This window comes from Falco cherrug, chromosome 8, assembly GCF_023634085.1.
Source record: "Falco cherrug isolate bFalChe1 chromosome 8, bFalChe1.pri, whole genome shotgun sequence".
In the NCBI taxonomy this organism is placed as follows: domain Eukaryota; kingdom Metazoa; phylum Chordata; class Aves; order Falconiformes; family Falconidae; genus Falco; species Falco cherrug.
In genome coordinates, this window is record NC_073704.1 from 59356583 (window position 1) to 59378054 (window position 21472).

General features: G+C 42.0%; 1 protein-coding gene across 3 annotated transcripts; it reads right to left on the reverse strand.

The window, feature by feature from the left end:
• Positions 1–1243: 1243 nt before the first annotated feature.
• CANX (calnexin) lies at positions 1244–21209 on the reverse strand. Of its 3 annotated transcripts, none has more exons than XM_055718222.1 (15): positions 21139–21209; positions 12992–13180; positions 12461–12534; positions 11915–11973; positions 11422–11563; positions 10030–10111; positions 8391–8583; positions 7285–7474; positions 6454–6567; positions 5816–5972; positions 5277–5492; positions 4735–4854; positions 4451–4592; positions 4215–4306; positions 1244–3624 (listed from the first exon to the last, which is right to left on the reverse strand). In XM_055718222.1, the coding sequence occupies exons 2-15, from the start codon at positions 13175–13177 to the stop codon at positions 3571–3573; spliced, it is 1821 nt and encodes a 606-aa protein (XP_055574197.1). In that variant the 5' UTR covers positions 13178–13180; positions 21139–21209; the 3' UTR covers positions 1244–3570. The 3 variants fall into 3 exon arrangements, with proteins under 3 accessions (XP_055574197.1, XP_055574198.1, XP_055574196.1); XM_055718223.1 differs by lacking the exon at positions 21139–21209 and adding an exon at positions 21051–21073; XM_055718221.1 differs by lacking the exon at positions 21139–21209 and adding an exon at positions 20639–20659.
• Positions 21210–21472: the final 263 nt, after the last annotated feature.

Consider the following 21472-nt stretch of genomic DNA (forward strand, 5'->3'; position numbering starts at 1 on the left):
GGGCGGGGCAGCGGCGCAGCCATTCAGGCGCGCCGGAAGGCGGAGCCAAGGGTGATTGACAGGGAGGGGTGAGCAGCGGCAGCCCGGGCCGGGCTCACCTCAGCGGCCGGCAGGGTCCCGGGCAGCGCCAGGGGCAGCTGTCGGGTCCGAGGGCGACCTTACCGGGCGGCGGCGGGCGGGGACGGCCTGTATCGAAGGGGGAAGCGACCCACGGCCTCCTGGGGGCGGGACGCTGTCGCCTCCTCTTCCTCACGTGCCGAAGCTGATTCCCAGGCCGACCCGCTCCGTTCACTGCCAGCCAGCCACCAGCGATGAAGACCTAGTTGGTTTTGCTAATTAGACTAAGAAAGCTGAATGGAGTTATGTCTTTTTATTGATTAGGTTTTTTACATACTTTTCTGAGTTACACTTACATGTACCTTTTTGAAATGGACAGGTCTTTTCTGCAAATGAGGTTACATCCTTGTTCAGCAACACTGGGGGGGGTGGGAAACAAAAACCACACAAACCACAAAGAACCCACAACTTTTTGAAACCATGAGGTAATAGTAGCAGTAACTGTGGAACAGTTATAGATGGAGAGAGTAACCACAGCCTAAAGCAGACCACTTCTTTCGAGGAAGGAGTAAAGAAAGAGCAAGAGAGGAACCATGAAAATGTACATCCACCAGCAGCGAGCACCTTGCAAGGCTCTCCTTGGGCCCTGGGGTCAGCCTCCATCCAGACACTTGGCACACTGCACAGGTCACAGCCTCACGCTGCCGTAATTCCGTTAGCCCAGCGGAGAAAGGCTCAATCACACCCAGCACTGCTGCATCCTCAGCAACTCCCTTTATCAAGCACCAGCTCCAGCAGAAAAACTCCTTTCAGCATTCCTGCTGCCCTGTGTTTCAGACCCTGCCTGCACCTACTCGCTGAGGATTTTGTTTTGATTCACCCTCTCAATCTAACACCCACCAGCACCTTCAGACACAGCACATTAAGCAGAGCACCCTCGTCAGAAGCTGCCACTCCTGGGTGCATAGGCACAGAAGACCCAAAACCACCTTTAGGTACGTTTACCAGTTCCAAACCTATTTCACAAGTACTTTAGTACTTCAAGAAACACAGCTACTCTTTAGAATTATGAAGGAAAAACAACTATTTTTTTTTTCCTCCAAGGCTTTAAAAATAAGAGTGATTCTGAAGTTTAACTGAGCCACCCAATTCAGAAAGCACGATAAAGAGTAACTTGAGTTGTCTATCCATTTTGGAAAGTCTTCATTTATTGTAGTGATTACTTAATAAGCATACACTATGGTATCAAAAAAAGCCATAACATGCAGACAGACAGGAGACCTTTTCAGGAGATTTAGCAGAAGCAAATGTAGATTTACAGTTAGCTTTAATATAAGATCTGCTATCAGCTTTTAAATAGTATTATATTCACTTTTGATGCTTTGAAAGAACATGTATGCACATGAATTGTTCAGGAATTTAAGGCAATTTGCATATTAAGATAAAAAACATTAGGTTAATAGATTTTTATGTTGTGCTCAACTCAGCTAACATTTTGAAACCATTTACATATACTTCATCTCAAAGGACTGAGAGTCATAAATAGCAGCTGCTCCTTGATAAAAATACAGTCCTGAGAACAAGCTAGTAGCAATGCTTAAGCTATGACATCTTCCATGTCAGAGTATAAGCTATTTTTGCAATAAGGAGCAGTATTTACCAGGTATTCAAACAGGCAAAGGCATTCTAAACATGCAATAGCTCCCAACAGAAGTCTTGAAATTACTTCCAGTATCTTGCTTACAATAGTTTATTTGCACACTGCAGAAAGATCAAGAAATCCTGCTATGAAATAATCATGATCACAAATGCAAACACAACAACCAAGGGATACAACGTAAGAACAGGCAGCAAAAGGTGTTTTACAAAAAACCCCAAAAAACAAGTCTTCTAGTAACTGGTTGGATTGTTTGCAAGGTAATTGGAACACTCTTCCCTCCCCTACCCCCGGGAATTATTCCCCACACTATACCTATGCTATGACCAAACAACACTGGAGTGTTTAAATTCAGTGCAAGAAGAGTAATTTCAGGACATTTAATTTCACTCTAAACAAAGGCAAGTTTATCTATATAGACATCCAAATGCCAACATATTTGGTACAGTGTAATGAAGTTACATAGATTTCACCCTCAGAGGTATGCTCTTGTAGTGGTCACCTGCATTCCACACAAAAAAACAAACAGAAGTGTTTGAAACAGTATAGTATGGTAGACTCAACACTTTTAAAAAAATTTATTCAGCTGGATTTGGAACTCCCTAATATTCACAATATAATTTAGGATGCATTTTTTACATGAAGAGCAGATAAAAGACTTAAACAGTTTCACATACCAGTTCAGATATTCCACATGCTCCTTCCCCACCTACAATACTGACATCTTGGCTGTCTGGTTTTTTTGTTGCCTTTTTTTCTTAACAAATACTTAGTTCAACTTGTCTGCCTGACTACCCCCCCCCCCCCCATTTCTACAGGAGTAGACATACAGTGATAACAGTGAGAGGATATGGGACACTGTCCTATCCAGTGTTTGGACCCTGGAAAGGAGTAGGTCTAGCTATAAAAATAGAGAGTTCAACAATGAGCTGAACATGAAGCGCTTCAGCAACTGAGGCAAAGCTGCACTCAGAAAAAGCTGTATAGTCAGAGAAAGGAAAGCATCAGTGGCCGAACAGAGGGGGAAAGGGGAAGTAGTCTAACCCCCCCTCAACCCATTAGCTCTACAAAAATAGTTCAAGAACTAACAAAATCCATTATCTGCAAGGTCTGCAGGATTAAATGCCACATTAAGATGACCCACTCCAAATCCCAGATCATTTGTCAACACTTAACAGGGCTTTAGCCATGGACAGTATGCATATTTTATAGACTGGGTAACCCCTTCCTTCTACCCCTTCTTCTTTCCCCTCCCCCCAAAAGAATGAAGTTGATTGATTAGTTTCACTACTGGTTTCTCCATACAGCCCCCCCGAGTTTTCTTTTCCTTTGAGGACAAAGGGGTTGTCAAATACATTGACAACTTTTTCTTTAAAGAATTACCAAATTTTAAGGGATATAAAGACATTGATGCATTTAGGAATTTACATATTTGTAAAAAAAACTAGTTATAAAACTGCATTTTTATCACCTAGCACTTTCAAGATTGTTACTTTTCACTAATTAATATATTAAATTAAGCCAAGGTTTGAGACTGGAAAAGTTCTACCAATCTACTTAAAACCAGAAAATATTTAAAACCAAAAGTGAAAAGGTTAGTTATGTTACATTCCAAAATCCACAGCCCATTATATTAAATGCATTCTTTCTACAGGAATGATGTTCTTTAAAACATATGATTGCAAATATTTTACTGCTAGACACTCCATTACATTGGATAGTGACTGGAACCTGTGGATGGTGAAATCTTGAGGTTTGTCCAAGTTTCAATGTAAGGTGTCCAAGGTCCTCTCCCAGAACCGTGTTTGAAAAAAAAAAAAAAAAAAAAATCACAGATCAAGTTCTTATGACTTTTTTCAATCTTTCCTTGGCTTTCTGTTTCTGGGTGATCTATTCACAGTTTCTTCCTCCTGCAAGAAAGTAATTTGTGTAAACAAGAAGAAAAAATCTAATACCACCCTTAACTATGTTGAGCAAACCTACAGATAATCTACTTTCACTTCTCATTAGGTTATCATTTTTGACAGGACCTAGTGCTGTTACTACCCTTCGTTTCTACACATGGCAAACGGATACTCTTGTTTTCACAGTGGATGTACAATATTTGCTGAGAGTACTCAACAGCTGCTGTGAGAATCCCTTTGAAAATGGATGGAGTGTTGCTTGAAGTTAAGTCAGCCATTATGTCAGTGTGGAGCACATAAGAGGTCACACCCTGGCAAAGCTGAATAAGCCTTTTGCCTCAAGACTACTTGTTCCACACAATCCCACTCCTCTGACAACGCGGGGTCTATGGCAGTGCCCTTAGCAAGGTGCCCTGCTCTGCTGAAGTTGGCCACAGCAATTCCTATTCTGTAGGGTGACTACGTTTTCCAAAGTTCTGACACTGGGAGGGAGTATCAGATGAGCCAGGTTAACTTCTAACACTTCAGTAAGGTTTGTTCTACATGACATAAGGAAAAAAAATGCACAAGACTACCCTCAGATTACACACTCTTACCTCTGATGCAGGTTTCCTGTCCTCTTCCTCCTCCTCTTCCTCCTCCTCTTGACTAGCACTTCCTAAATCAGCATCACTTTTCTGCTTCTCTTCTACGTGAAACAGAAGAAATAGTTAATTCTCATTTCTGACTTATCTTCAGTTCACCATTGGCTTTCTCCACATCTGCTAATCCTGCTGTTTTACTCTATCAGAGAGAAAACTCAATCGTTTTCAGGGTTATCTAGTTTACCTACCTAACTTTTCCTCATTTGCTTCCTCTTCCTCCTCCTCCTCCTCTTCCTTGTCCCCTTTGTCTTTTTCTTCTTCTTTCTCCTCATCCATCACATCAGGCTGAGGAGCATCAGTCTTTTTGTATTCTGCAGCACTTGGCTGTTTCTAAAAAAAAGAAAAAAAATCACAAACAAAAAACCCAAAAAAACCTCAACCTGTCAAAACCAGGCAATTATTTGTGATATTAAGGCACATTTTGCTCAACCTCTTTTTAAAGATTATACTGATTATCAGAGGAAATGCATACCTTCCCAGAACAGCAGAAAAGGACAACAAGAAATACTGGCAAAGCCACAGTGAGGATGTAGACTACCCAAAGCCAGGGACGCTCTTCAGCAGCTGCCATCATCTGACCCACAACACCAGGCTGTAACATAAGAAGAACTGTGAAATTTCACCCCATAAAGCAAGTTGTAGGAGTTACATTTAAGCTACAGAATTTTCAAATAAGCTTTTTGCCACTTTGAACTTTGTTTCATACCTCAAAAAAATTAAAGCTAACCCGCACAAGTACTTTTTCCGTAGTTTAAAAATTAAGAACTAGGCTAAAGTTAGCAGTCCAATTTTCAGAGCAAAAACCTCACAGAAAAGCAATAAATACTTACTTGCAACTTATAGCAGCTGTTACCATATTATAATTAGGATTCGAGGTTCCAGTCTTGTTTAGCGTAACTCCTAACCTTGGTACATACAGGTCTATATATGTATTGATAAAAACTGTACGAGAGAACAGCAGCAACGCTCCCACTGTTCCAGTCAGGAGCACATAATTAACCCTTTCTTTCTCACCTCTGCAGCACCATCCGCTGCCTTTTTCAGTCCCCATCCATCAGTGGCCCAGTCATCAGCCACAGCTCTTTCAGTACAGATGATAAAATTGTCAAAAAAAATGTCAGAAGTCATTGACCATAATTCAAGTCCCACAGCACTGAAGGGAGTCATCTTGAAAGGTTCCAAGTCTTCAAAGAAATCTGGATTTGGGATCTTCCTAGGTTTCCATATACCCTAGGAAAGACAAAAAACATTCAGCCCTACCTGCTATAATACAATTTTCAGTTTTCAGCCCATTTCAAACTGAGAAAGACCAATCCATTGCTCTTAATTACAACGTCGACAGGTAAAATCTGTCAGATTTGGGGAATCAATTTTCATCTGCACTACAAAGAAGTGAAGCCAAGTAAGAAAGCACTTGGAATCTGTCCACTTGAAACACAGTACAATCCTGACAGTATCTGTATTCTTAATTATATCTGCTGAATCTAAATCATTCTGCTTTTTGTAAGAAAAATGCTGCACTGGCCTGCAGTTTAAGCAGTGAAAACACCAACCTGATAGTTCACGTTATCAATCATAGGAGGCTTCCATTTGCCTTTGTAGTTTGGATTGTCAATCATTGGACGCTGCCAGGTACCACAGCCAGGGGCTGTCTCACATTTAGGATTTGCAATCTGAGGTGCCTCCCATTCACCATCCATATCCTCATCCCTAAAAAAGGAAATCCGTTTAAGTCCACCCCTTGCCTTTATACAGAATAAGATTTAGACAATGTCTGATTTCTGGGAAAATTAAAAATTCCTACCATTAAACAGAGATACTGAAACTTTGTACAGCACAGGTCTGTCAATAAAGACACTACAGAAGGAATGAGGATTTCTAGTAACTTGGAAGCACAGAAGCCAGTCCCTGAGCACAGCCTTCCCCACCACCCCTTCAAAGTAAGATGCAACTGCAAGATGACCATCCCTCTGCCCTGTTCAGCTTACAGCCGCAAGAGAGTTGAAAAGTATGCAGGTGAACACAATAGAACAAGACCCCTCAGACCAGCTTTGCCTTCTTCTGAAGCAAGATAACTTGAATCAGTAACTTTGTTGGCAAGTATAACAATAGCTTGTTCATTGTTCCATGTAAAAGCCAGTACTAAAGCCACAAAATACTTGCTGTCATTTGTAACAGGCAGTAAACGTACCAATCTTCAGGCTTCTCAGCATCAGGGTCAGCTACGTATTCTGGCTCATCATCTAGCCAGCCTTCTGGTTTCACAGCATTTTCATCTGCAATCTTTGCAGGAGCATCCTCATCCCTTTGGAAGAGAATATTGTGTATTAACACACACAACACGCAGAAGTTCTTAACCCCAAGGCATGATTCTACAGACTCTGAACAAGCCTGCTGATCTAGACAGCCAGCCAGGTTTGCTTCTGATACGGTGTTACACCTGCCCTGATTTCAGAACAGAATTGCCTTGTGATCTCTTACCTACACGTGCCGCACGGCACAGTCATAGCACCAACTATAAGGTAATACCACTTAGTTTTTAACACCAACCTAGAAGGGGATTTGCTATAATATGCCCTTAGCTTCATAGTCACTGCAAACATGCATTTGAGCCTGAAATTGAGTCTATGGTTCACAAGGCATTGGTTCAAAGACAGAAACCCAGTATCAGTTTCTGATTTAGGATGTCTGATATTTCAGTCACTTGTAACTATGCATTACACAAACATCTTACAGTTATACCTTCTGCAGCTCATCTTTTGATCTCATTAAGGATGAGAACATCAGCTAGTATAGCCATTTCAATTAAACCTTTATCTGTGGCCAGCACACTAAACAGTAATTCCCAGAGGACATGGATCCTGTCTGCCTTTGTCCCAAACTGCTGCTCAGATCCATAAACTGAGTTTTGATTACAAGGGTGAGACCCAAACCTTTCTGTAAGTCATCTGAGAAAGACTTTTTCATCAGGACCAAACTTCACACTAAGGCTTCCCCCAATTCCACCCCTCCAACAGCTTACCAGTCATCTGGTTTAACAGCATCCGGGTCCGGGATTTTTGGTCTTTCATCCCAGTCCTCAGGCTTCTGGTCATTTGGGTCCTCAATCTCTCGGGGTGGATTCACAGGAGGAGACATATCATTTAGCAAATTCCCACTGTTGACAACTGTTTGATCAACCAGTATTTCAAAACTATTATCAGGATTCAAGACTGTAAGGAAAAAAGTTGATGTAGCCATTACATATATGACAAAGCATCACTCATCCCCACTGTACAACTAAAACTTCACCAATCCAAGCTATCACCTACACTGCAACCATTTTAAAGAATTAAGAACATTTATCCTTACGCCAAAGTATAACTAGTGATGATGTACCACACATATCACCTTGTGAAAAAGACGACTCATTGCAGGAGCCCTACTTTAAATATGCTAAGCACAGAGATGCTTGTGGAGCAATTTACCAATTACCACAGCAAGTTGACTTTGACACAGTAGGTATTGCTTTAGTAGTAAGAATGTATGTATTCATGTTCTACTCAAAAACAGGACTCCCTGCTACTGACTCACAGGATTTTAATCTCACTCCTTTATTCATTGCTGCCTTAGTAGGATAAGCTAGAGAGATCCTCCTGCGTACTCCTTGAAAGTTTTTAGTCACAGCTAATATACCAGACCAGACACTGTACTTCCAAGAACCACCGAGTTTTGTTTGGTACTATGAAAGTAGCAAGGGGGAAAAAAAAAACCAAACAAACCACAAAACAACAAACTATACCTCTAAATCTAAAGCCTAGTACACCCCACATTACTAGGGGGCAGCATTCAAGCAGTTTATAAGTGCTGATAATTATTTTGGATATACTTAGGATATCAGGTTACTCACGACTGCTCTGAAATTCAGTTCTCATGACCTTTCTTACACAAATCAAGACTTCTTGCAAGGAAAAAAATAAGCCTTTGTATATATAATAAGACTAGGTTTTGCATTCAGAGCTTTCAAATGGTTTTTAGTTGTATGGTGTGTTGACACAAATATTCAGTTGTTCATACGGCTCGTTTTATGAGCTTTTAATTCAGGAAACACAGTAGTAAATTAACATGCATAGTTAACAGTCACCATACCTAGAGTATACAGATGGGTCTTCTTATCAGTAAAGTAAGTCTTCAGGTCTGCATCTGGACGCTTTGCATGCTTCTCCTCATATTTGCCAGTCTTTGGGTTTTTGTGCCGGAAGATGAAGTGCAATTTATAATCCTCTCCACATTTGTCAGGGCCGAACATGATTGTATATGGAGTTTTGTCATGGAACTGATCCTTTAAAAACAATGCAGAACTTCATTACCTTATTTTGAAATATAACTTAAGTCACTGCCTGGCATAAGAACTCCTAATTAATTAGAAATCATTCTACAACTTTGATATACAGGCTTTAGTGTGGTTACTTCACTGACTTGATGATGAATACAAGCCTCTAGAAAAAAACACCAGAATTATCCCAGCTATTTGATTTTTGTACCTTTGGTCTCTACTTCCCAGATGGAAAGCAACAGCTTTATCAAACATAACAGTGTTATCAAAGAGGTAAGTATAAGTAACAACCACAATGTTAAGTATATCTCTCCATTACAATAAAGGATTTTAAAAGCTATCAACATAGAAGTATCAGTTACCAGTAATAATGAATGACTAGCTAGTCCAGTGAGTTTCTTTCATACGAAGTGATAACCAGCATTAGAAATGAGGCCAAGTTGTATTTAGTTTACATTTATAAACTGGGGTACTGTCTCAATCTGAGCACTAACTGGATGTAAACTCACTATTGAACACTGCAAGCAAGTCCACTCATTCTTGCTAATGTGATCTTAAAATTCAATGCACATATGAAACTGGTTAGACAACCAAGTCGTCTTTTGGGTGGTGTTTTTTTTGGGTTTTAGTACGTTGGAATCTATATTAGTAATACAACTCCAACACGACTGCAGAAGGAGAAGGATGAGTAACAAGTCATAAAAGTATTTCCTATGAAGTCTATTGGCTAAACAAAACCCACAGGCTACAAAAGCCTATGCAAGGTGACCCTGCAGTTAAGCTTTGTCTGAATAGGCTAAACCACTTTAGGTAGGTATATGACTGAGAGGAAAGAAAATTATTCTTAATCCTTAGGAGCTGTAGCATGGTCTCTTCCATTCACCACACTTAAGACAACGCATTCAAGGGTCGCTCATGAAGCACACTGTTCTATATAGCTTGTTTATGCAGCTGAACATATAAAGTTATATCAAGTCCAACCTCCAGTCTTTTTTTAAAAACTCACTCACAAGTGGCTTCAGATGTCAAAAGCACAGCAATAAAAGCAAGGTGTATTTTTAGTCATTTGCATTAGTCTGTTTTAGAAGATGAAACGGAATCTTGCTTCTGCACAACAACTTCCCAAGAAAGTTTCTTATCGTACACTGGCTGCTTTTGACATAAGGCTTTCTTTCGTCCTAGAACCTAAGGAAATCTCAAGTCTGAAGACTTTAGCAAATGTCTAGAACTACTCAGCTAGTAAGGAACTCCAGAGTTTTCACTCAAGAGGCCAGAAAATTTCAGCACTTATCCTCTCCAACTGAAAATAGTAGGAACTGCCGAGTTCAAAGCACTCCGGCAATCAAGCCCTAGATGTGCCCCGCTGCCTTTACCAAAGAGGCTTCTTCAGGAAGAAGCAAAATGAAAAAGCTTTCTTTCACAGCTAATACTCAAAGTAGCAGCATTACTCACCAGGTTCAATTCAGGGGTTTTGGAAAGCAATTTCACATAGGCCCCACCACACTCTATTCCATTTTGGAAGTTTACTTCATACCTAATTTTAGTTTCACACACAGAATGGGAGAACATGTTATACATGAGGAAAAATTACTTCTGTAATACACAATTGCAATTTTCAAGTACAAGTTAAAGAACAGGAATTTTTTGTTGTTTGCTTTAAATCACATGCCCAGTAAACATTAAAAACACATGCTGCACTTTTAAGGACTAAGCAAATATTCATAAGGGCCTGAGAAACAAGAAAAATTGAAGATTTTGAAGACTTCACCTGACAGAAAAAAAATAAAGGAATTGAATGCTGGTCTAGAAGATTATGATCTAGATAGTAGAGAGAAGGAAGAAAAAGCTTTCTAGTATGTAAGACACTGCAACAGAGATTAAGGCAAGCCCATTATTTTTCCCACAACTACTATGGCAGACAGACAACTCCATTTGCAAGATTAACTGAACAGCAACAATTAGATTCTAGGAGAAGCCCCTTTATGGTTATAAGCATACAACAGTATATCCAAGGATGCCAAGGAGTCTGAAAATGGCAAAACAACTGTCAGGAATAGCCTAATTATGCTTCGGCCTCTCTCAGTGCCAGCAGCTGGAGTGGATGACCACTGGGATTTATTTTTAGCCTTGCCTCTTGAGCCAAAACTAAACAGTCATGCAAAGCAAAGTGACCAATTCATTATCTTGTGCAAATACATGTGAATTAGTTTACTCTTTGTTTAAAACTGATAAAGTAGATTATCCACAATTCAACTGTTCTCACTGAATGATTTTTTTTTCTCCTTCCTGACTTGCTAGTGTAACATACATGCAAGAAGATTATTCTACATCAGTCATGGCCAAACAGGCCAAGGAAAGCTGTTCATCTTCCACGACAGATGAACCAAAACAAAGAGAGGAGGAAATAAGTGTGTCTTCACCACTCTGTCCACTCTACCTTGGAAATGGGGCAGTTTACTGCATAAAGAAGTACACTGACCTACATACAGACCAGCCTTTGTTCAAAAGGACAAGGACTTCCACAATTAGCAGTACAAAAGTCAGTTGCCTGACCTTGTTGCTACAATTAAGTCAAGTGAACTGAAGTCCCAAGACAGGTTACCAAGTCTGGTTTTCATAGGCTTCTTTCCTTTTCAGGCTTCAGAGGGACCCATGCTGTTCCTGACTTCCCACTCTGGGAACACAGGTTGCGATTTTACACTTACTTAAAACAGCATAATAATAGGTTACAGCATCTTGTGTCATCTAGACCCCCAGTCAACAAAAGCTCAGTTATGGAATTAACCTCCCCCTGCTATCATGTCACCCTTGAAATAACAGAACACTAAGTTATCCTTTACTTACTGTATAATAAGGGGCTTGGTATCAAACACAAAAGGCTTTGAAAGTTTTGACGAAATTGCATGGTGCTTGGCTCGGGTCACCAATACAAGCCCTTTGTCTCCTGGAAGCTTAGTGTCCTTCATGTCTTGGACTTCCCATTTACCTGGAGAGAAATTAACCAAACATTATCAAAACTTGTTCAAGACAGTCTTTGTTTAGCCCAATTTTGAGCAAGATAGCCAGTGTTCTGCAATAACAGCCCAGCAGGGTACCTTACCAAGTTATTAGCATAACATCTTCGCTAAATATTCTTTTAAAGTCTCCAAGTAGATACTTTGTCTAAATCAGAACCACACTTTATATTGTTAACCAGGTATATAAACATCTCTCCCATTTTCTTCATTGAATATAATTTTAACTGGGAAACAGGAAAACAAAGGCTTATACCTCTTCTTCAGATATGACAAAAAAAGAGATCAGAAACATCTATCACCAAAACCTGGACTGGACTCACCATCGTATTTGGCAATCTCATCATCTGTATCATCTTTTTTGGCTCTGGAAAGGATCCATCTGCAAGACCAACATCCAGTGGTTAGAAATCCAGACTTTCACACAGACACTAAAAATCGTGCCCTTAAGACAAGGCAGCCCTTGCTGTCCTATGACTATACCCCAGTGTCTTGATCCCCTGCATTCCAACCCTAACCTTGCAAAGTCTTCTGCGTTTGCCGCTTCCCACCCCACCCCCAAAGTAGGATTACGGCCTCAGCGTCTTACTCTTGTAAAAAAAATAGCTTCACATCACATGAGGGAAGTCAGATGAGGATTAGAACATTACATATGTATAGCTCACCTCCCCCTTTTACTACAACTTAAGGAAATACTAGTTTAGCTTAGCACTAACAGCCAGCCTCATACTGTGACTGTCGTTAATCCTTACCAACCACTGCCCTTTGATGCAATTTTGACTAACACAAGCTGTAGAGAGGGTTTCATCGCCTTTCACCAAAGTTTTTAATCATTTGCTATACTGAATCATTCTTCAGATTATACTCACCCATCCAGAGTTCCTTTATCAAAGGATTCTGCAAAATACACCTCACCGGTTGGGACTGGGGGCCTGTAGGTAACCTATTGGAAAAGAGGGGCATTTATGCACCTTTCAAGGCACATTCTCTACCCTAAAGAAATACAGGCATAGACAGCTCACATTCCCCCTCTAGACTCAAGCAGAGCTTACCTGGGACACCCTTGCAGCATAATACAGAAGTTACATAAATATTGCTGCTTGTGCCAAGCCACTGTGCTCTTAAAATTAAAGTATATAACTAGCTAGAAACATTAGCATTAACTCCTCATAAACACAACACAGATTTCAAGGGTGGATCTAACTCTTCAGGAAGAACACGGGGGACATGAAAATAGGAGCAACGCAGATAAGCCTAATTCCAAGCCTTACTCCCAGATAACATCTTTAATAACATTGCAAAATATTACATGTTAGCAAAGCAAAGGCAACTCTGATCAGGCTACCATTATCCACAACACAAGCAGTAATTCAACTTTTAAAAGAAGTTCCATGCCAAACCTTTGGACTTGGAGGAGGAGTGCTTGTTTCAGGCTTTGCCTCTTCTACCTCCTCAATGCCATCATCCAAGTCATCCTCGATATCAACTACATCATCACCATCATTGTCATCATCCATGTCATGTGCCTGGACAACAAGAGTCCCAAGAGCTAGCAGGGTCACGTACATCAGCCATTTCAGCTCCATGATCTGAATAAATAAGACAGGGCAAAGAGGTCAAGCCAGCACTGCACACAGAGCAAAGCATTGCTTCTTGGTTCAAAACCGAGCATCCAAGACAACAGGTGAAGTGACTAATCATACCACTGAAAGAAAAGTGCAATCTGTTATTTCCTGCATCTGACTGGTTGGGACAGTTCTAAAAGCTGGAGAGGAATACAACAAAGCATTTAATACAAAACAGATAACTGAGTGGAGGACCATGTGCAAGTTCTGCAGATCATGCTGCAGAAGTGCCATAATTTTGTTCTTACACTGCCACAGACCACAAGCAGAACAGCAGACATGTACACAACACCCCAACCCATGTAACAGCAAAAGCCTCAACAGAACACCCCTTTCTTTCTTATGAAGGGCTTTACATACATCATGCAGAAACTGAAGTTTCCATTCAGTCTGGGAACTGAAATACAATTAGCTATGGAGTAAGCAAGCTTCCATCTCCTGTTTAATAATTTTTTTTGTCCTTTCAAGTGTGTGACACTAGCATTTTCATTCCCCAGTCCCCTTCCCGAGGTTTTATTCTGGAACTACTGCCAACAGTCACCGATACTACTGGCAGATATCTATAAGCAGTTGAGGCTACTATGGTAGACCCAGGAGAAAATTTTGCTATTTAGCAGACAGCTGGTTTCATTCCCCAATTCCGACTCCTAATTAAACAGGACAACCAAAGAAAAAGAGTATACGTTAACTGAGGCTTTACAGAATTAAAATATCACACTTCAACTGATTTATCAAGTGCCCAGCACATTGTCACAGCTAAAATATGGCAGACATCGGTGAGCTGTAGCTTAAAAGATCTTTTAAGTTAAATGGGTTTCAATTTGATTTTCTTGCTAGGAAAACTTCAAGATCACTGCACCTTTACGCTGACAGAAAAGCCAACACTCCTAACACGCTACTCAGTTTCATGTGCTCAAAAAACCAACCCCACAAAAACAACCTGTGCCTTGCTCACCTCTTCTCCTTTGAATCACATTCAAAATTTTTCTTCCAAAACCAGAACTGTAACTGAGACTAACACTTTTTTGAAAGTAAGTATAAAACCAAATATCCCCTCGTTCCCTTACACTCCTGCCTCAGGCTGCAGCCCTGTAGAGACTTACAAACATAACTCAAGCAAAGCTAATAGTGCCTGTAGGGGCATAAGATCATGCTAGAAAACAAACTTTCAACTTTCCAAAGCGTGTTTAGGCAATAAAAGAATTTACAGTCTTAAAGGCTTATCAGCACTATCCAGTACTCCAAAACTACACTGCATACCAGATCTACGGTTCTTAGACTATTCATTAACTTCTAGTAACAGAAGGGATGTTTTAGAACTACAGCAAAACTGTATTTTAAAAACTTGTGCTGAGATCATGTAGAGTTTGCCACTACAGCAACATGCAATTGTAGCCAGTCTTCTAACAATAGCTATGGCCTTGAGGATTATTGTCTAAATGCATGCTCAGAACCCGCCCCCTCGCAGCTGGGGGCAAATGCACTGCAACACTTCTGAGCCAAAGGACACCACTCACAGCACCAACAGCTGACAAAACCTTTCAAGTTGTTATATACCAGCAAAGCTTGTCTGCTTAATGCACAGTATACAGCCAAAATCTGAAACAGTTGTAGACCTCAGAACAGCTCATAACTCTCATTACTAAGGTGGGAACCACAATACAAAACCAAGGAATGAAAAGTACCCTTGGAAGTTCAAGTTCCTCTTGCAGAGATAGCATGTTCTCTGAATAAACTCGTGCCCACCAGCATAAAAAGTGTACAGAAAACAAGAGCCTGAAACTTCATTCAGAAGTGACCTTTTACACCTCTGGATGCATCCTGTGTGACTGAAGCAACTACAGATGAGATGGCACAAGGACACATCTTTCCAAGGGAAGGGTTGAATTTTGTCTTACCAACAGGATCTCACCAAATACATTTTTAACAGACCTAAATTCAGGAAGATTTTACCGCAAGTTGTATAACTGCTTTCAAATTATATCGGGTGATTTGGAAAGTGATAAAAGGAAATTACACTTAAAAATATAGCAAGATGAAAAACAAGCCAATTCTCTCCTCTCCTTCTAAAAGGAGTTTCTGCATACCTCCACCTAAGCAAAGGATATTAGTGATTTAGCATGCAAGTAATCCCTTAAGTAATCTTACCACTAGACAAAAAGCAGTAAATTTTGGTGAAAGAATTAAATCATACCCCCTAACATTCATGACAGTACTAACTCCGTATGTAACAATCACCTACTTCACAATCCCACCTCAACTACACCACTTTGGTAATATTTGGCAGCAGCAAATGGACTTTGGTAAATGCTAGCACAAAGCGGCAAAGCCACACAGCCTCATATTACAGGCAAGGTTGATCCAGAAATGCTTCTGGCAAAACATCCTAGCTAAACCAGACAATTCTTCCAGTGACACACAGAGCAGGGGCAGAAGCCATGCCACTCTGCACACCTGTGCTCCTGATACAACCACAGGTATCTACCCTGTAGGTCTACATTTATCAGTTAATGCTCTGTCTGAATTTGAGGCCTCGTTGAACCTCATTTTGAGGTAGACATATCTGTTCAAGTTCCCAAGCAAGCTTCCCCCCGCCCAAAAAACAGAAAGCTAAAACCATGAAGATAAGCTAATCCAGTTTCATGTCCTTGCCTCTTTATAATCATTGGCAAGCAGGATTCTCAAGTTTATACCCCTAAAGAAAGCTGTTTAGGACACCTCCTACATATTAAATCAGTCTCAAATTCAACATAAGCTACCATTCATACACCTTGAGTACACACTGGAAGCATCTCCTGCAACTGCCAGTTGTCATGTCAAGCTCCTTGTTCTGTTAAACTGTAACAGTATACAAACTAACTAAATGATAAGAAATAAAAGACATTGTGTTCTCAGAAGAGTTAATTTAAGTGAACCACACATTTGTGATATTTAAAAAACTACTTCTATCTGTAATGGATGTACTGCTGGAAGAGACAGTTTAAACTTCACTTCACACAGTCCTTGGGGACATAACATAAACATGATTATGCCCTAGTAAATCTTGTTATTCCTGAATAGAAGATAGGGAGAGGAGGGGAAGAGAGAGAGGTTTTGTAGAATACAGGCATCAACCCATTTTTCAGTGGAGCTTTAACTTGCTAGTAACTACAGGTGTTCAATTAGTCACTAAAATGCAGTCTAACCTTCAGATGCACAACCACCTACTCCATTATGACCAGATTTCTCCTTGAAGTGTCTGCTTTCCAAGCAATTATCATCATTAGCCATTTTTTCACTCTGCCTGCACTTCCCTTCTCTAGGTTTAACTGTGTAATATTTCTAAAGGTTAGCGTATTTCTGATCATGCAACTGCCAAAAGCCTTTAACAAAGGAACCCTTTCATAATAGGCAAGGGCTTCTAATGTCTCCATTCTACTTCAGTGCAACCTCGTTTTCACCATAACAACATTTCAAGTCACAGATGACTAAAACTTCATCTGCCTTTTTTTTTTTTAAATAAGGTCTGCAGACACTTCTAGACACTGGCACATGGCTTGGAGCAAAGGGAAGACTACTGCAGGATAACACCAAAGTACTAACCAGGAAGAAAGTTCATGACTGCCCGGGCTAACAAATCACTTGTTCCCTGTGTGTCCATCCATAGTCAGCTTCTACACTGGAAAGATTATAGCTGACATTTAAGGACTGTTCACCTGGCTGTCAAAAAAGGCCAAAGCATTTTCCCCTGGAATGTACAGGAGCTATAGCAGAGCACTGAAAACAGACACCTGGAACAGCCACACTACTCAGACTTCCTATAAAGTAAAAACTAAATCAAACTGGAGTGAGATTCAGCTTCTTGCCATAGAAGAGGCACTCTTAATTTGCAGGGCTAAGTGATTGCTACATTTGGATCTCAAAGCTTTCAGGAAAAGTCATGCAGCTTTAGAGATTTATTTTTATTTAGAATTCCCCTTTTACTAGGCATAAAGGGGAAAGTTGTTCTTAATTATTGTCATGACACTGTAAACACTTGACCCATACAGCAGAGTTGTCACCGATCTCTCCAATATACACATCTCTGAGAAGGACAGACAGTGAAAGGGCCCACACAACGGATGTTTAAGTCTCTTGCTATCGTACTTCCAGAACATACCATTTAGAAAGCAACTCCCCTGTCAGGTCAAAGAGAGCCTGCAAAACCAGTTTAATCATCTCCTTGGATACTAATCTATTGGAGTGGTTCATCAAGCCAGTTCTTAACACTGCATACTTCAGAACGTATAACTACATCTGGATCGCTACTGGCTATCTAGTTTACTGCCCTTTTTTTTTTTTTAAGAATTAACAGTCAGATGAAATGAGTCTCATTAAAAATAAGTCACTTAATGTGGACTACACCTCAGCAATTTAACTGGATGAGCATCAGTGGTTTCCATTTCAGCCACATCTGAAATACAGCTGAATGACATAAGTATAGGAAGAGCAAAATTTTCTAGCAAAGTCCTATATTCCATAAACTTGATTTCAGTATGGTATTTACAGTGGAAACACCAATAAAAACAAGCACAATACACCCTCATGCAAGTCAAGGATTGTGGAATTAAAATTTGAAGTCACAAAAGAGAATTTATCACAATACAAAAAATGCAAGGAGACAAGATCAGAAAGGCAGACACACAGATACTAATTTTCCATCTCGAAGTTTTTATGGTTTCTGAGCAAAGGCTTGGCTATCCTACTTCATAGCCCATTAGTTTCTTAGTCAGACCTGCTGAAGAGCAACACAAATCTCTTCTACATCTCACAATCCCTCTACCTTCCACATCACGGCTCTTCTGCGGTGCCAGGGTAACTGTTTACACAGCCTCATGATGAGCTAGCAGCTGGTTTAAGATGGCTCGAAGTCCTTTTGCCATGTTATTTTAACCCTGAATCAATATCCCAGTCTAACCCAGCACGCAAAGGCAAAAAGAGTTGTAGCAGGACAAATTAAAATACTGCAAGATAAAATAAGTAGCCAAGTAAAGGAAATAAAGCTGTTGGCAGCAGTCAGCTTAATGTCATTGTTTCAAGTGCAGTTCTGTCATCCATACTTGTCCAAGACAGACCCGTCTTGACGCAGATTTGGGAGGTCAACACTCTGCAAAGCAAAGCTGAACAACTGTGTGGCCAAACACTAGAATTTCAGCAACCAGTACATTACCTCACCACCCCTCTAAGTGGGATATAATAAAATTATGTTCATATATATGCAGCAATTAATATGATGCAGACAACACATTTTCCCCTTAAATGCTTTGTCCTGCAGCTAGACAACTTCCAGCATCATGAAGATTCTACCTTTAACATCATAACTCAATGAACAGCAGACAAGGCTCAACTAAAACCACCTTACTTAAAACAGGTCAGAAGCAGGAGCTCTCTGTGTGGGTGGTTTGGCTTTTTTTTTTTTTAAAGGATGGGGCAGCTAGGATACACTGCTATGTATGATTTGAGGAAAGTCTACTGGAAAGGATTAGCCAAACAAGCCTCTCCTGGAGAACTCAACAGCCCCACAGAAAAAAATCTGCCTTTTGTTTGGGTTGTAAGAAGCACAAACCAGGCAAGATAGCAGGTCTGAAAGGTGACAGCAACAAAGCTTGTTTTTAATAAGCATTTCAAACATGCCAGCTTCCAAAAATCAGCGCAGATACAGTAAGGGAAAAACCCACTATGTACCATTTGTCAGCAAAGAGATCATTCCTGCAGAAGTGGAAGTCCTTGGAGGGCAAAGACAGAACTGCAAGGCTTTTTGACCGTAAAACAGATGAGCTGCTAGAAAAATTACATTAGGTGGGGGGAAATCTGGAGGTGCCCCAAGATCTTTCAGACCATTCTGCCTAGAAATTAATCAAAGTCTGCCCTGCTACAGAATGGATTCCAGCAAGAACAGGCTGCCATCATGATCACTACTAAAGGCAGAAAAATGAAAACCCAGAAAAGGAAGTAAAAGGCAAGGCTAAGAACAAGTCACAGCATACTTCTAGTAAAGGATTTTTTATTTACTTAGGGCGATGTGCTGCAGCACATCAAGTGAGAGGGTAATCTAACAGAAGCTGCAAGCTTTCTGAGTGTTTTCCGTTAAGCTTCCTCTCCTAGGAGGGCAGTTGATAGCAGGAAGCAGTTTATATCATCTACACAGCTTTTGATGCTGTCTGTGAATTGTTTAAGTATCCCTTTATTTTGGGGGGGGGGGGGGGGGGGGGGTGTTAAACTAGAAATACTGAGACTTAACATAAACACAAAGTTTAACTGAAAGCTTTTCCTAGTTTTCTTAAGTTTTGGGTAAGCCCATGTAACATGACCAAATCAACAGTAAGGAGGTTTTTTAAGTAATTTCAAATGTTGCTCTAGGTTCACTCTGATACACATTTCAACCTATATTTAACCAGTATTTTATCTGTCTTATCTCACACATTAGATTAGCTCTGCTATCTCCTTGCAGTATTTCAACAACCCAAACCACAGTGGGTAAAGTGTCCCATCAAACCTGTGTGTTAGCTATACTTATTTAACAATGTCAAGAAAACATACTGCATTTAAAAATACATTACATTCCTAGGTAATACTTTTCAAACATCTAACATAGTCTAAATAAGTTCCAGAAAGAGTTTTCCATTATGTTATACAGAAATGCTGCAACATTAATTATGTTAACACCAATAATAAGCAGCTCTGGACCTTCACCATTACTACTAATACATGTCTGCTTCCCTTCACAACCAAATCACCAGCAGGATTTCCCTTTCGACAGCCTAGAAAGTTCTTAACCACAAAACTGGATGTGAAAGTTCACTCTTTAGAGTCAGCACCGACAAGAAAGCAGTAGGCTATGTATGCTTTAATTCAAAGCAGTAGGGGGTTTTGTTCTAAAAGCATGCAATAAAATCCTCAGCCAAAAACAAGATGTCATTTATGTATTATTTTGAAGACACTCAACACGAATGATGTTCAAGTGATAAAAATCAAATATATTTTAAGTCCTCCAAATTCTCAAACCCTGCTGCTGCAGTCTCCTCGTCTGTACATCACCTGTTGGGCCTCCAGTTCTGCACCCTGAACTCCCCCTTTCCAGAGACTTCTACCTCCCCTTGCACAGCCCGAACCAGGCCACACGCTCTGCTCTGTGCCCACCTCCTCTTCTGGCTCTGCGAGGCTCCCTACTCACAGGGAGCATTTTTAGGGAGCTCAGGGCTATTTCCACACGTTAGCCGCCGACATTAGAACAAGAAGCCAAATAAAACCCCAACTACAGCCAACCTACACCCACCTCCAACCCCCGCCTCCCTCCCCATCCCACCCCGGAGCGGGGGGAGACAGACGAAGCGCCCCATCGGCCCCACTGCAGCCTCAGCCCTGCCACAAGCCGCTCCCCTACCCAGAGATCCCAGAACTTACCAGAAGACCCGCCGCTCCCCACCAGGCCTCTCAGAAGCCTACGGCGGCCGAGCGGGCGGCGGTAGTGGCCCCGTACCCGCCCCCCGCCGCAGGCCCTAGCCAGGCACGGCCCCCACACCCCCAGCCCCCCGGGGGTCCCCGTCTGCCCCCGCCCCCGGGCGCCCACCGCCCTCCCCACCCCAGGCGTCGGCCCGGCCCCCCCCCCCCCCCCACCTGCCACAGCCGATGCCCAGCAGCACCCCGCTAGGCCCTGCCCGCCGCACGCCCCCCGCCAGGCCCAGCTCCCGCCGCCTCACCCCGCCAATCCCCCGGCATGCCCCGGGGCGGCCCACTCCCCGCTCCCCCACCCCGGCGGTGGCGGAGCCGCCCCGGCAGTCACGGTCAGAGCCGGGAGGGGGACAGGCACACTCACCCCCAGCACCGCCGCAGCCCCACGCGCCCCCGGCCACCGCTGCCGCCCCCGGCCCCAGCCACCCTCCCCTCCCCGCCGCTGCCCTCACCTCCGTCACGTGTCCGCACGCCCAGCGTCGCCGCCGCCACCCGCCTATCTACCGCGCCAGCCCCTCCCCCGGCCCACCTCGCTCTCCCACTCCCATTGGCGGACAGCGCATCCGCCCGCCCGCCCCGCCGCCATTCCTGCATTCTGACTGGTTGACATCACCGCCGCTCAACGTCCCGCCCGCCTCAAAACACGCCCCAACGGCGCTGCCCTTCGTGGAGCGCTATTATTGGTTGGTAGGGTTGCAGGAAGTGTTAGGTGATTGGCTGGTTGAAGGGAGGCCGTTGAAACGTGGGCGGGGACACAACGGCCCCCTCTCCAGGGGCGCTGCGGTG

Coding starts and splice junctions, on each gene's coding strand:
- CANX (XM_055718222.1), bottom strand. CDS start 13,177: ATGGAGCTGAAATGGCTGATGTACGTGACCCTGCTAGCTCTTGGGACT. Junction 11,974..12,460: donor GATAAAGGAACTCTGGATGG/GTGAGTATAATC, acceptor TTGGTCTTGCAG/ATGGATCCTTTCCAGAGCCA. Junction 5,493..5,815: donor TTGATAACGTGAACTATCAG/GTTGGTGTTTTC, acceptor TGTCTTTCCTAG/GGTATATGGAAACCTAGGAA.